The 16,466-nt window shown below is 36.5% G+C and overlaps 1 protein-coding gene across 3 annotated transcripts in view; it reads right to left on the reverse strand.

The window, feature by feature from the left end:
* The window catches only part of TTBK2 (tau tubulin kinase 2), a 106,071-nt gene that overhangs the window by 22,510 nt on the left and 67,095 nt on the right, over nucleotides 1–16,466 (reverse strand). For 2 of the 3 annotated variants that reach the window (XM_087746332.1, XM_087746335.1), the window contains 6 exons: nucleotides 16,196–16,321; nucleotides 12,964–13,121; nucleotides 11,149–11,365; nucleotides 9,568–9,779; nucleotides 7,776–8,379; nucleotides 2,416–2,664 (listed from right to left, as the gene is read on the reverse strand). In XM_087746332.1, coding sequence (XP_087602458.1) covers nucleotides 2,416–2,664; nucleotides 7,776–8,379; nucleotides 9,568–9,779; nucleotides 11,149–11,365; nucleotides 12,964–13,121; nucleotides 16,196–16,321 — 1,566 coding nt within the window. The remainder of the gene's footprint in view (nucleotides 1–2,415; nucleotides 2,665–7,775; nucleotides 8,380–9,567; nucleotides 9,780–11,148; nucleotides 11,366–12,963; nucleotides 13,122–16,195; nucleotides 16,322–16,466) is intronic. The other variant, XM_087746334.1, reaches the window with a different exon arrangement.

Consider the following 16,466-nt stretch of genomic DNA (forward strand, 5'->3'; position numbering starts at 1 on the left):
CTGCCAGACTCTTTCTTATGCTGCAAGTTGAATAACTAAGGAGAGTTGAAGCAAAATACTCCAATCCTCTTCCATAATATCTGTATAGCAAGAGAGGAGTTCTCTTTATCGAACAAATAAAGGTAGACCTACATCCTATACCCTCTCTGCATTAGTGAGCAGAGAATATACAGAAATTTCATGACCTCCTCTATCTGATATCAAACTAGAGGAAGGTGGGTTACAGTTCCTGAACCCTCACTCATCAACAATCAGGAAAGAAAATCCTGTTGCTTGATTTCAGGAACAAATGTATCATCTTTGTTTTTTTTTAATATGTGAAAATAAATTCAACAGCACAGATCCCTGACTTCTGCAATTCATTAGTTATGAATGCTGAATCAAATTGTAAACAGCAGGAAATATACAAAAATATATCCAGTACCAAATATTTATACAGAATAATATAGAACGACATTAAAATTCTTTTTAATATTTAACTGGAGAAAAGCTTTAGGTTATTAACATGCAAATTCATCTTTCATACTGCTGGAACTTCTAGCTTGGTAAGTACCTAACATTACTGCATTGTAGAAAAGAGAAGGACTTGCAAAAGTATTTCAGTTCTTCAGTGAGCCATAAAGTACACAAGGCCTTCATTGTTGGAATGAACTAAAGAACCACATGCTCGTAGTTTCCATAGCAAATGAAAAACTGGAAGTTAAATTCTCAACAGAGTCAGGACTTTCAAAATCACAGCTTGAAAGGGAACATAGCAGTCATGGACTTACCAGGTAAAAAGAAAGAAGAGGCTGAGAACACTACATATAATCCTCACTCCACTCAGTAGCAGCACGTTGCACAATACCAATTCTTTTTCACATGACAAGAAAGTGTATCACTTTGCAGCCCCTATTAATATTGCAGCTGTATTCATTTGTCGGGTAGCAGGGAAGCCAGAGAAGACCCTCTGTGCCAACCTACTTTCTTTGAGTATTGTTATCAGTTTGGTAATTACACCTGCAATACACTCTGATTTGAAAATTTAAATCGTAGATATACAGGCCAAAAAAAAAAAATTAGGTCATTTTACATCCTGGGATACAAACTGATCCTGAAAAATACTGAAGCTTAACTTTTAATGAGTTAATTTCTCCTAAGTCCTTTTCCCTAGTCAGTACATCAGTCATCATGAAGAATGTGGTATTTTGGTATCCCATCAAGTTCATGATAATGAACATTTAGGAGCTACTGTTTGTCCGTTTCCATACATCGAGCACAGAACGATTTTTTTATATTCAGATAAAAAGCAGCCAGGAGTTACAGGAAAAAAATTACTCCTTTTGGGTTAACAGACAAAATGCTGACATAAGTACACTAGCTACTTTGTTTGCCTTGTTATCACTCACCACTGATCCTATGGAAGTTTGAAAGAAGCTAATGTTGGTGGATTACTTTTAATATCAATACTCCTGTGCATGCTTCACTGAAAAAAAAAAAAAGCCTTTCACATAGAAATATTTATACTGAAAAATACATTGGAAATAAAAGGCAACACAAAATATAATCGAAATGAAATATTAATGATAAAATGATGATGACATGTTACGGTCTTATGCATTAATGCTATGTCATACTGCTTTACCAGTCAATGCAAGCTCACGCTGTTTTGCAAATCTCAATATTTTTGTGACTAATACACAAATTATGGTTAACTTTAATTATGATTCTAAGCCTTCATCTTTTTCATATTGTAATGAAACTGGAAATACAAAACTATGAAAAGTCCACTTCCTCTAGTGACATTTTCCATTAGCTATCGCCCCCGATAATCCCATCTTTGCTTTCTATACTGCAAGCAGTGGAATAATTAATTAATTGTTCATTCCCCAAGTAGCAATTTGACTATCCCTAGATCCATTCTTCTCACATTAAAACCATTTAAGGTAGTCCAAATTTTAACATGTGTTCCCAATTCAAAATCAATCTGGTACTGATTATAGGAACCCATTAAAAAAAGAGAGATTTTAATCTTTGTTTTGAAAGAAGCAAAAATCTGTTTTCTAGATTTTATAATCCTACCTGTTTCAAAAGAAAACCCCTCGGAGGAATTGAATCTATCTTCCAGAACATTCATAGACGCTTGGTGCTCCAGACCATAACCTGAATAACTGCTCTTTAAATATTCCTCTCTCTAATTTTACCTCTTCTAAGTGGGACAATATATCTTCCTCATACAGTATTCCTGACTCTATTCCTGAACAAGATCCATTCTTACTCCCTAACTTGATCTTTCAAAATATTTTTTAGGGTGTTGTGTATAGCAGTATGACTAGCATATGCCTTCTACCGGACTGTGCAGAGCAACTGAAAATGTTAAACTTTGCAGATGACTGCTACAATGCAGTCACTTTTATGAAGACAAGGCTTATTCACCTGCTGAAGTTGTGCTTTTGAGATGCGAATGACAGGGGGGAACTTGTTGCCACAGGGAATGACAGGAAGCTGCCTACGACCAGTTGAGCGGGAGGAAGAGGAGTGGCTCTCAGCTGATTGACTCCTTGGTAAACCAGCCTCTTTCAGAGGGTCCGAGTGGATGGATAGATAGGCTATAGGGCTCATGGTGCGGAGGATGGGACTTGAAATTCTTGGAGTGGAGAAATGCAGCATATGAGATGAGTTGAGCTGTGAGAACAACATGGCGGGGAAGAAAATAAGGTTTAAAAATCAATATTTTAATAATTCTTGTTTATGTCTTGCCTATATGCATTTTCAGAGAAGACCATATTCATAACCCCCTCACAGGCTAAAAGCTGATCATTTAAGAGGTATCTTAAGTCTAATCTTCACGTTTTCCATCAATTTTTAAAAACCCAGTATCAAAATCAAAAGTGAGTATCCTTTCTCTAGCTGGCTCCTACCTTCAGTCAGTCAGTAACAATCTAGGGCAAATTTAACAAACTAGCACAGTCTGTTCCAAGGACATTGCATACACAAACTAGTTGATTGTTGACTGGTCCTTGCAAATGCTTAACACATCCGTGCAACAACATTGTATGCTGAGAGGACTATATTTTTAGCATATACACCCATTGCAGGCTTTACAAATGTGACTGTACAACTACAGCTATAGCAGTGTATATTAAGAACCGTAGCTGACAGGATTAATCAGTAAGATTAGTACTAAACAATTTTGATGAAATTTCCCAAATATGGGATTTAACTAGAAGGACACACTGGCCTGGCGAATCCATGCACAATTGCTTCATCTTTAACTACATCACTCAAGCATTTAGAAAAGAGAAGAAAAAAAAAAAAAAAAGGAACAGGAACTGTTCCAAAATAGTAATTTTAGAGAAAGCACATTTTCAAATTGGTTATTGATGATCCTAATAAACCTATAGCTTTGACATACAACTCTAAAATCAGCTGATTCTTTGCAAGATCTTTTCCAGCGCTGAATAAATATCTGATGGTGACACATCTAAATACGTGTAAATGAGATTGCTATATACAGTTTGCAAATCTTTGTTCCGAGTATATTTAGACAAAACCACAAAGAGCAGAGATATAGAAACTTTTTGCAAGCTTCATGAAGGTGATTTTCTGTTTCCTACCACGGTATTTGCAATTCTAATCTGTATTCCTTGGAAACAGAGAGCACCTATCAAGCATTTCAGTTTCCAAGGAAAAGGTATTTTCAGTTGTGTCAATCCTAAAGCTTCAGTTCCCAGAATGCATAGCTGTCTCTCAACTGGAAAAAAAATAGTATTCCCAGTGTCTCATAAAAGCAGCAACTGAGGATAGAAGGTACATGAAAAACAAACGACTTACAACTCAGAAATAAATGGAAATTTAAGAGCAGGTTTTTGATAAAACATAATAGTACCTCAATGTACAAAATGCTAATTTCAGCAATATTTCTAAATAATAAAAATAAGTAGATTCACACAGTTAAACCTCTTCTATAACCATATATATATACACACACACGGTATTAGGTAGTTAACCAAGCGTGACCAGATCAAACTGTTGTTTAATTTAAACTGAAGATGAAAATGGAATGAGCTGTTACATATTGGATCACTTTAACTCCATTATTTCTTTTTTGCTGAAATATCTGCTTGACAAACATGTGTTGCAAAGTTTTGTGCATGCACTGTAGGGAGTCTACTGCAATTCAATACAAGCACAGTAAATTAATGAGGCCAGGGTCCAACAACACAGCAAGTCCAGCTTTAGGCTCAGTACCAGATCAAGGAAAAGAAAAATAGAGCTGTATGATGCAAAGAGCTGCTCCGGTAAAAATTCACCATTAGTCTACATCAGTTCAAATTCTTTTGACAGATTAACTTCATACCAGCAGATATTACAGCAAATCAGCTACTGTCTGTTCTCCTGCAGCAAAAGTCAACATAAAGCCATTATGAAAGCATAAAGTCAGCATATATACACTAGCATGCTCTGAATAGTTCAACAGAAATGTGACCATGTGCCCATGACTGAGCCAGGTCAAACTGGTATTTGCTGGTAGCACACAGAATCTGTATTACAACTGGAAAACCATGACTGATAACATGAAAATCAGTTCTCTTACCTGCAGGTTTTTTTCATAATAGATAGCATAATTTGCTGTAATTTTTTTATGCCTGAAACTTGCTCATCCCCAAGCCAATAAGTTACACATTTTTCTCTCTCTATTTTTTGAGTTCAGGTTTCCTTCCTGAACTGCTACAACTTTACATTCTTATTAGAATACTGATGCTGTGTGAAACAGGTAAGAAATTATATTATCATCAATTACAGCAAATGCACGTACACACACAATTTCAGGAAGAACATTTCTCTACAAATGGAAGGACTGCAGACCAGCAATTTCTTTTCTTCAGGAGGAAACAAAATTATGGGTGAGTATATGAACCTTTAGTTTCTCATACAGAAACATCCTTGCTACTACTTACTACTTAAATAGTGAGCAATAAAGCCCTGAAAGAAATAAAGAAAAAATAAACAAGAATCAAAGTAAAAATGAAAAATAAAAAACACACATAAAACAGGAAAACTATTTTATTCATTCACCATTGAAGTAATTGCTTGCATATTTAACAAACCTAAGCTCAAAGAACATAACTCATCATACATTCTTCTAAGAGATAGTGAAGCAGGTCACAAGAAATTCATATGGGAGGTATATTCACAAGCATGATGACCATGAATGCTGACATGTCCTAGAGTTTCAAACCATCTGAAATGAGTAAACTGTTTCAGAAATTATATTAAGCTATTATACTCCTATAATTTCAACATCTATTTTTAACCCCTTTTAGTAACACTTCAGTCATATGGTCCTAAACTTACATTCTTGGATCCAAGCCTGCTCTTAGTTACTGCTGCAACATAATTAAATCAGCAGAAAAGTAAAATACGACCCTTTGCCCATTATTTGTATTGTCAGGAAGGTGCTACCTAAATAAAATTGCTAAAGATCAAAAACATTTGTTCTACAAACAAGGATCGCATTCAAAGAATGGTTTCAGGTGGGTAAATGCTTTGCGGAAGAAGGAAAAGGACTCTACCAAACAGTTCCCTAAGGTCACCAGGACTCTGGAATAGAGAGAACTACTGTATGAAGAGGCGTATAGATACCCTCTCCCTGTGAAGTGACTAGGACACTCACCTATAAGAACAGATAGGTTCCAGTAGCCACCTCAAGGAACATTTAAGTATCTTTTATGAAGTGGAATACCATCAACAAAGGACAAAAAGAACAGCTCACCCCAAATATCCTCCCAGGCTTTGTTTGGCTTTCAAGGGCTAATGAAGTAGATGGAAGACTACCACAAATTGCCATCACAGTTGGAACAGACACACTACATAGGCACACTCTGTTCCCAGTTTCTAAATCAGCCAAATAATTTCTATTTTCTTTATTTCCAGTTCAGTTTATATTTTCAATTCTGCATGATTCACCTTCAAAACAGCAAGTTCCTTCCTGCCATTCGTCTTGCCCTCACAGCACTACTTGCCCTTCCAGGATAATATAAACCATATTCATTTCCCCCATTTTTGAGGTCATGACAAATATCCCTTACCTGCTTGCAAAACCAAACTAAAATATAATCTCACCCCAGTGTCTACTTCAACCAGTATTTCTTCCAATACATCTTATAATTAATTAACCTTGTTTATAACTATTTCTGGTCCCCTGCTCAGAAGCTTCTTCCTTTCCAGATAAAGATATTGTCCATTACTTGCACTGTAGTACATGATATCATCTCTACTTTCAGTTTTAATTAAAATAGCTATTTCCCCAAAAAGAGCCAAGTTTGTATAAAGTGGGATAGTGCATTTGCATACAAAATTGCAAGCTCTTTTTTAACGGCTTTTGAAATAAAAACACCTGATAATTAGTATTTTGTACAGGACTAAGTGTTGCTCTTTCTTGTCTGTTTTACTAAAACTAATATTAAAATACAAAAATTGAACAACTGAAAACAACTGAGCAATTTAAATTATTTTTTCACCTTTACAAGTTTCTAACCCATCAAAAACTCTTTCATGCAACTAATATTTCAACTTAAATCTCAAAAATTTTCTGTTGTTGAACACAGTTCCGTATTTTGAATCGCACAAAATGAATCTTCTATAAACTACATAATTCACAAAGTATGATATCTAAATATAATCTTGTATGAAAGATATGATCTTGCATTTTCCATGAGAACCCAGGTGTATTTGAAATTTTACTGTACAGCTATAGTTAATTACATTGAGTAGTTCGTTTTCACCGTAAAGGACATTCCACACCTTATAACAACTGAGTGGTTGGTGACAAGTTTCTTTTTCTAATGAGCTCACTGTAACTTTCATAAAAAGTGGTGATAAGTGAGGGAGAAGTACAATCAGGTTTCTTGGCTCAAAGGAGCTTGAAAGAATTGTCCTTTATATCATAGATGACACAATATTTACTGAGAAAAGGGGAGAAATAAGACCAGGAGCTGATTCCCAGTCATTTAACCATTAATCTCACTTCTTCCTTAAGTAAAGCCAAAGAAGCCTTTGTTTAGAATCAGTGACAGAGGAGGAAAAAAGTAAATATTCAAAACCTGTGCAAATGAGAATTCTTTAGAAAAGACAGAGAAACACAAAAAGAAGAGGATGCAATGGAAGCAAAGCAATCTGTCTTAGTGAAGAGAAAACTTTGGGAGCAAAACAGTAGTTGCAAAATTATCTTGGAAGTGAGAAGTAGCAACAATTTATAAAAGCCAACAAGTTGTTTATGTAAGAACCATTAGAAATTTCAGAAGAAACAGGAAGGAACAAAGGGAATTCCAAAAGAAAAACACTACACCAGTGATGGTGAGAGCAAGTAACTCTGTTTCTATAATTTCAGCCATTTAGGCTTTTCCTGAAACACATGAAACGTTGTAGCACGCTACTTTACATATTCATTGTAATTTTGTGTTTATGTACTGCAAATATAATAAACATATATTTGCATGTGCATCTCACTGATTAGGAATCACTGCATAAGGAGCTTCTTTATATATAATTGTTTTTTTATTGAGGCCAGTTCTGTGGATCATACCTGCAGAACTAATAGCCAGTTCCATGGGAGAACGTAAACACTCGTACAACAGAACACGGAAGTCCATTCCTCAAGAATCAAGTCCCATATCTGATTAAACTAGGAATTTCTGCTACACTATTGTATTTTAGTCACTGCCTTTTCCCTAACTATCTCATATAATTCTGAATAAAGAGAGGTTCAATGAAACAGCGACCGTTTCTCTTACCGGTGTGAGTGCTCCTTCTGCTTGAGCTTCCATAGGGCTTGTAGGGGTGGCTGCAAGAAGCTGTCCAGCAGCTCCGGACAGAAGTTCCAATTTATCTGTCAGCTGTTCGGAAGGAGCAGGATGACACTCCATGGCTAGAACAAACTCCACCCCTGAGGTTTGGTTCTTGGCATAGACACTGTTTCCTGCCCAGCCACCCTGTCTGGGCTGCTCTTCTGGAGGGGTCTCCTCTAGAACTTGTAGTACCTCTGGCTCTTCATCTGAGGGACTTCCAGTCATTTTGTGCCCTAAAGCCTCATTTGTCCTGAAGTCCTGCAAGTCCCGTTCCTTATCTATTATCACCCATTCCTTAGAATCAACCTCCTGCCTGGAGGAGCTTAAGTTGACAGCTACAAATCCATTGCTAACAACACCATCAACATGTTCCGGAGAGCTAGCTGACACAGGCTTTGAAGCATCTGGAAGATATTCTTCATCATAGTGCCAAACATGGTCCATGCGAGCAGTCACAGGAGCAGGAATAGGTGTTTTCTGTGAAAGAGGAGGAACAGCAGCAACAGGAGTCTCTGCCGCAGCATTCAAGTCTTTCTGCATCTTCTCCAAACTTAAGAAAAGAAGTTAATACCTGAATTAGTTAAAAATTAATTAAATAATGTAAACTGCATTTGAGTTTTTTTAAGTAGAGGAAAACTAGATTTATATAAAAATTTGTTGTCATATTTTAGAACAATCTACAATGGTTGAAAGATCCACAATTTGAGACAAATAACTCTGATGTCAAGTAAAATTGGGTGGATGGTATTAGAAATTTGCACATATTGTAAGTGTAATTGTCATGTATTGTATTGTACTGTAAATGTAATTACCAGAAGGAAGAATAGTGAGTGGATACCAACTCAGTGGTGAGGCTACCACCAGATGTCCACTGTACTTAATTAGTGCTACAAAGCAGACACTCAAAGCAGAACAGAAGAAACAGATGTCTCCAGCAGCAGTTAGTAGATGCCTTCAATAAGAATGTTAATGTTTTGATTGATTCCTTATTTATGCTTTGCATAACTTGCTTCATCAAATTCCTAACCCCCCTATGATGTATTTAGAAGGATTTTGTCACTGTCAGCATCTCAGCTGTCTTCTACTGTCCCCACTCAGCCTCTGCCTTTCAGTCAGACTTCACTGTGTCCTTCTCCTCTTATTCTTTCTACACATAGGCAAATTGTTTGAATCTGTTTTCATACATCTGTCTCTTCTCTACCTTCAAATTACATTTTAAGACCTCTGTCTTCTATCAAGATCGTGTTTTCTGTTGGTGCAACACCTTTGGGCATAACTAAACCTGCTGCATGCAGGTAGATTTCTAACTTTACTTCATAGCTCCACTTCTTGTAATCTGTCCTCATGTCATACAATCTAATCCCATGTTACCTCTATTGAGCACCTGATGTCATCATTCTTATGTAGGATTAGTTACACTGACTGTCAAGAGTATCCCACTGAAGAAAAAAGTAATAAACATCAGGATTACACCACTAGGTCTTGAAATAAAAAATTCTCAAGTGTGGAAGTCCAACTTTAACTGTATACTAGCACTAATCTTTTTTTAAAGAAGCTGCCAAGTGGGGAAATCCGTTAATTGAGCAATATTATGAACACAGTAAATACTTCGCTGTAGCTTGCATAAGCATACCTCAGCAGCTCCATTCCTGGTTTTCACACAGTAGAGGAAAGATGATAGTATCTTAACTACACACCCTGAAGAGATCTAAGCATAAAAATAAAATAATGTTTTTACCAGGTCTCAAGAAATTTATCAGCATCTGGCTTTGACTCCAACGTCAGACGCTTCTCCAGTTCAAAGCTGTGAATTGAACGTAACTTTCGCACCAGTGGGACATCTCTGTCTAGCTGGGTGGTCTCTGAGCGAACACGAATTGGAGAACCGAGACTTGGTGCATTAAGCATTCCATTCACTGGCCCATGGCTGTTTTCTTCCTCTGTGGCAGCCTGTGCAAAAAGTAAGGTAAAAACGTAACTCACTAGGAGTGGCAAAATAGAGGAAGACAAGGTACTACATGGTGAATACCATCCAGGATTTTACCCAGTGGTCCTTAAGTTCATGCCATAGTTAAGATAGTTTAGATATGCTCTTCAGCACACACCTACAACAGACAAAATACTAGTCATTTACTAGTTCTGAGTAGGTCTGAGAACAGGAATCTCAAAAACCCAGTAATACACTTAAATTTACTCTGATATTTCAAAACCATCTCTGAAATTTTCTTTAATGATAGTCTGAAACCCAGCACTTGGTAGCATCTTCAGTCTGCTTTACAGTCAAAGGCTCTTATTAAAGAGAAGATAGTTTCCAAGCTGTCTTTATGATTCTCTGGAGCATATAACACTGTTACACACTAAATCTAGTAGATATTTCTGCGACTTAGAGCTATGTTTTAGTCCAACTGCATTCCATCTTGTATACTAACTGGATATGATTTAGAGCTGGGAAATCATGATCATCCTTAGTTTCAACAGGTACAAATGCCTTTGTTTAAACCAGAGCAATCTCCTTTCTCCCTCTTTGGTAAAAAACAAACAAACAAACAAGCACCTTTGAAAAGAGGCACCATGCCTTATTCTTTCCCACAATACATTTTTTTCTAGTAAACAAGAAGTAACAGCCTCAAAACTAGACAGCTCCTAGCTAAAGAACATTTCAGTAGCAGATCCCTCTTCATGTTCAAAACAGTTTTACATCAAGAAACAGAGCTACATTTGTCCGAGTATGAAATGTTGTGATTGTGAGCAAGGGAGACAGGAACCACTTCTCAGAGACCACTTTTCAAAATTAAGCAGCATTCTCTTCCAAAGACTAGCCCATAAACCTCTTTGGATCTGTACAAAGGTATCATATCTTATGAAGACAAAAAACGCCAAGTGAATTGAATGGATACTGCCAATAACACGGCCAATCTGTCAACTGAAGAATAACATTGAACTTTTTTGTACATTCAGTATCTAACTTCTACACATGCAAGATGCAGGAAATTTGCTTTGGTTTCATTCAGTGAGCAAGAATCAAAATCATGTCTGAAGAACACGAATATGAATAAACTACAAATAATCTCAAATTATCAGCAATCTACTATTCATCATAAAGACCTGATAAAGTGACACAAGGCCCAAAAGCTTGTCTGCTTGTTCCAGTATGTAAATCTCTCTAATAAAACGTGTTAGCTCTACCATGAATCTTGTTTTCTTAGACCATTCTGGCTAATCAATATTAGTAAGACTGCACTATCAATTATATCTTATGTGCACTATGAGGACAGGAAACTGTTCAAAGATGGTCTTCACAATGCAGATTTGAAAGTACCTTACAGATCCCTAGTTTTATTTTGTTTCTGTTTGCATCCATTTCTTCCCAAACATCTTTTTCCTGAGGACGCTGATGCCCAGGAGATCCAGGTAGTTTCTCTGGTGAGACACCAACTGGAATACCATTCTCTCCATCACTGAGCTGTTCATCAGGAAACACTTCATCTGTGTTTTCTCGCAGCAGATCTCCTGGGATAGGAGTGGCATTGGCAATTCTACAAAAGTAGTTTTAAAAAAAAAAATCAGAAAGATAAAGATAAGATAAAGATTTTGAGACTCTAATGTGTTCCTTGAAATTATTTTCTACTCTATATTTTCTACTCTATTAAAAGAAAGAAACAAACAAAAAAATTACAAGCAAAAGTATGCTTCTGTAGAAAACTAAATCTTGTAAATTATTTAATATGAAAAAACATACTTCTTGGTTTTCACAGTTTATGTTTCTTTAATTTAGGCACATAACAAACGGTGTAAATCAAAAAACAATCACTTAAAAGTTGTCTTTTTGAATGTTTTTGAAGCAACTTCTGAGAAAATTTGTTAGAGATCATGCCCAGGCTCAACTTTGCTCCTGACTCTTCTACACATATTTTTCTATTAAAAAAAATTAATGGCAACTTTCATGATATAGCTTCCTTTTCCCCAAAACAAAACATACTGTGTGAGGAAGAGAGATCACTCAGCAAACGAAACGCAGTTTTAATCACTATTCTTATCAAAGTGCTATTTTGGTCCAATTATTGATAATCAAAACATAAGCATAACTCTAACAAGACATTACATTTTCATTAAAGTTCTGTAGTCCCATTGACTTGGCACTAAATAGGGCTAAGGCTTAGCTCAGTATCTGAAAATGAAGCAATGCTATTCCTAAAAAGTGAATGGTCAGTAGGTCAAATAAAAGTCATTCCTTTACAGTCACCAAAATTGTTAACTGCAGCCAAGACTATCGATAACTCCAGTGTGATGCTTAGTGTGATAATGGGACTGAATCATATGCAAAATCCCTGTCAACTTCACGGTGTTCAATAGTGCACACCGTACACCTGTGTAATATTAACAGCAGTTAATGTCTTGAATGACATTTATTTTAACACTTTTTTTTAAATCACCTTGAAATACTGGGCATTTAAAACATTCTGCCTGAAATACTGGCATTTTTCAGCCTCACTACACTGTCAAAACTCTCACATCACAACCTTCATGACTCTTAGATAAAAAGTTGATCTACTCAAGGTCTAGAACAGGCACAGAGTCTTCCTCCTCACCCACAAACACCTCTTGTATTCTCCAATCCCCTGAGATGAGTACGAGTATTATTAAACATCACATCTCATCCAACTTACTTAATTACAGAAGGTCTCAAAGACGACATTAAATATGATTTTAAACATGACCAAAATCTATTTCCAAATTTCCTATAAAGATCCATTCATTTTTCAAAGTTATAAGGAAATTGCAGCTAGTAGTTTATTCTAAGCTTACAGAAAACAATGGGTTTACTTCCAGGCAGTTAAACGCAGGACGCATCATTTAGTTTCACAAAACAGGATTTAGCAAAGGATGGACTAAATTTACATGCAATTTCCTGAGGTACTATTTTTTATTGCTATAAATTTAGGACTGCAGTGCTGATCTTTCAGGATAGTATAAACAGGAACAGGATAGTATAAAAGGGAAATACTTCAAATGCTCCCAAACCTCCACTCCTCTATTTATTCAACATCCTGCAGAAAAAACCCTAAATTATGGAGATAACTTCCCTTTGGTACTCTGCGGCTGCTTTTTAAGTGACCACAATGTGCGTACATACCCAATTGCAGCCGGAGTAAGACGAGTGTGTAACTGAGGTGTGGTTGAAGTTGTTGTTGTTGTCAGAGAGCCGTCAGTTCCACTCTTCTCCCAGTCAAAAGGGTCACTTTCAATAACCCCAAACGTTTTCATGCTGTTGTCAAACACAGACATGAGAAGCTAAAAATGAAGAAGAAAGTTAATAAGCTTCATTTTTGTCTAAGAGACCAAGCAATTAAGAAATATCCTCCTGTAATACTTTTAACATCTCTTCTTTAAGATTTTGACTGACAACGATTTTCAAAAAAAAAGGACACAGTTCTTTATATTAACCATTTCTCATTTTCCCAGGTTTCAAAGTCAACATATGCAAAATTCTATTTAAAAAAACAAAACAAAACCAACATATCCGTGTTTTTACCAGTACAGAGAGGCAAAGATACACCATTGGCTTCCATAAAAAGACAGAGAGACAGACAGACAGACAGACAGCCACAAACACACTACATTGCTGCGGAATAGCATTCAATGGCTCTCCAGCAGAGGAATATAGAAGAATACATTCGGTAACGCTATTAGAAACCAAGGAAATGAAGGAGGATTACGTAGGGAAGGATACCGATTTGCTAACTCATACATTTCTGTCATTTAGAACCATGTATCATTTACTTTATCTAATGCTGACATTCATCCCACAGATGTCACACTGGAAGCTTCCCACCCTCATTTTATGCTATGAAAAAGCATCTAGAACAATTTGCGTCCATGACAGAAAAAGAAATTGCATCTACTTTCCTCTCCCTGTGAAAAAACTTTGTCTCATTCTAGTCACTGGTGGGAAGGCTGTGTCCATATCACATCATCTCTTACTCTGTAACATTTCTAAAATTAATCTTATTTTTTCCCCTAAAAGCTAAAACTCTAGTTTTCATTCTTTCTTCCAACCTAGGATGCTGAAAATTTTTCTCTGGCTTCCTTTAAACACACATACCCTTTGGCAACTTAAAACGAATGGGAAGTTTGGATCATTTTTCTTGTATAAAGTGGTCGTATCCATTTTATCCTTAATCTCCAGAACCTTCGGGATGCCATCTATCCCAGTCAGTTCTGAAACCTTATGGGACTGCACAAAGCCGTAGTTCACTCTGTCCCATATGTACTCTCTGTTATTCTCCTCCTCCTGGAAACCTTAAGCAGTCTCTCTGAAGTAATTTTTAAGGTCATTCTCCTTTACATCTTTTCTACAGTTTCTGCTATAATGCAAATAAAAACTCAAACGTTTAATGATGTCGGGAGGCTGAGGCGATGTGTGCGTAAATACCTGAATAAAATAAACATATCTGACATTGCCAAATCAATCATGGATTCTGGGCCTATGTCATGAACTTTTTAGACTGTAAACTCTTCAAAGCAGGAATCCTGAGCATGTACATTCTTGTTCAGTGCCTAACCATAAATACGGACAAAGAATGACACATATTGAAGATATGAATAGCATTGCTACAACAAATACTAATTAAGAGAGACCAGAGCTTAAATGACCATGGAAAGTAAAGCACTTTCTCACCGCCCTAAATAAAACCACCCTGCTCTGGTCTAAAGTACACGAGCAGGACCATGGCAGAAGGCTCAGGCTGCAGCTACACAACTGCAAATGTTCCATGACCAACCAGGGGACTGTAAATTACTGGGCTGTCTCTATCATGGAGAAACTCTGTCCTGGTATCACATTAATCCCTCAATGCATGTGCTCTGTTACATAGAAGTAGACCACAGAAAAGGGTTTTGCAAAAATATCCCTGTGTATATGTTTTATCATTCAGGATATATAATGTAAATAAAACATATTTATCAGTCTACAGTCAAGGTTCTTCTACGCAACATCAGAATTTCTGCAATCAGTAATTTTTACCATAGAAGAAAAAAGTAAATCTGATTCATCTTTATAACTAGGCACACAAAACACTCTAAACTTTCTTAATAATTTTCCTCACTTAATTGTAAACTATAGGATAAATTCCGTGGAAATTTGTAATAGAAATCAAGGTATTTATTTTTCAGGAATGCTGAACATTTTCTGTATTTGTAATAAGATTTTTTTTTTACATTCAAATTTTTGCACAAAAATTGATTATTTTTTTTTGCAAATGTGCAGAAGAACATACCAGTACATCTAGAGAAATTCACTTATTAACAGGAAATTAGTTATACCTTGAGATTTTTAGTTCTTATTTCGAATCTTATATGTCTTGATTTCTCTGTTAATCTTACAAAGTAGAGCACAGGGATCATTCTTATCAAAGTTAGAATTCCAGAATTAGTCAGAATGATTTATTTATTCAGTCGAACCAGTTCAGCTTGCACACCAGCAGAAAACCATTTCTTCTGGTTTTGCTGAGTTAGTGAGTTGAACAAATGCACCGAGGCAGACAGGTAATGCAAGTGGGAAGCTGACAGGAACGTGTGTTTCTGGGGGCCAGAGGGAAGGCACGCAGGGACATCTTGTCATTGTGTGATGTTAGATCAGTTCAACTTCTCCCACGGTTTGTGAGACTGAAAAAACTCTCAGTCTCTCCTTCCCTGCTTTTCCTGAGCACTCCTCTGCTGCTTTCCACATACTGGTATAGAAGAAAGTTTTATCTTTGAGTTTTATTTGTTGTTAAATCACGGGTCAACACTGAGTGAATAAGACAGATATTCTACAGCATATGCTCTCGGCACCTATCACTGTATCATCGAGCTGCGGCTGTCCATTTCAGCAGGCAATACTCTCGTAAACACAGAAGAATGACTAGTTTTCTGGTGATCTCTGTAGGCAATACTTCAGTCTTAAAAACCCGCCATGGCTGCATGCTGTTCTCTGTCGGTATATATTATAGGTGCTGAGCTCCAGATTTTGGAAAACTGCCAGAATGACTATTACTGAGAAAACAATCTGATTGATTTAACTTAAGGAGCACCCACTAGAAGCTACAAGAGTAGGACAGCACTTGGTCCGAACAGAATACTAACTGCAAAGCAACTCTCGGTTGTTTTTAGAAACTTAACTACCTTCTCTTCCTAAATGGAAAAAAAATTACATCTTTGAACCACAAAGTTCCCGTGGCACGAGATGATCATTAAAATAACTTTGTGTTAGCACAATCCATAATCACTACCCAGACTACACAATGAAATCAAAGGAAACTGAAGATGAAACAGCATAAAATTCTGCTATTTAAAAATCAGAAAGACAAAATAGTAAAAATGTTTACCTGGTAATCAGGCTTTGTAAAGTAATCTAAATTAGAAATGTGATCCAGAAAGATGTTGAATTCTTGAGGAAGATGTTTCAACATAAGTCTGTGCTCGTACCTTTCTTTAATGGAGCCCACTTGCTCCTAGGAGTAAATAACACAACAAACATTAACACGCCTTCATTCTCCGCTACAACACATTCACCTTGTATCTTGCAGCCATTCAATACACTACTGGCCAGAAAGATGGGTAAGTACATTACACTGAATACTATTGTGGAAGGCCATT

This window comes from Nipponia nippon, unplaced genomic scaffold (genome assembly GCF_047370975.1).
Source record: "Nipponia nippon isolate SJK-2023a ecotype South Korea unplaced genomic scaffold, ASM4737097v1 scaffold_10, whole genome shotgun sequence".
Classification (NCBI taxonomy): domain Eukaryota; kingdom Metazoa; phylum Chordata; class Aves; order Pelecaniformes; family Threskiornithidae; genus Nipponia; species Nipponia nippon.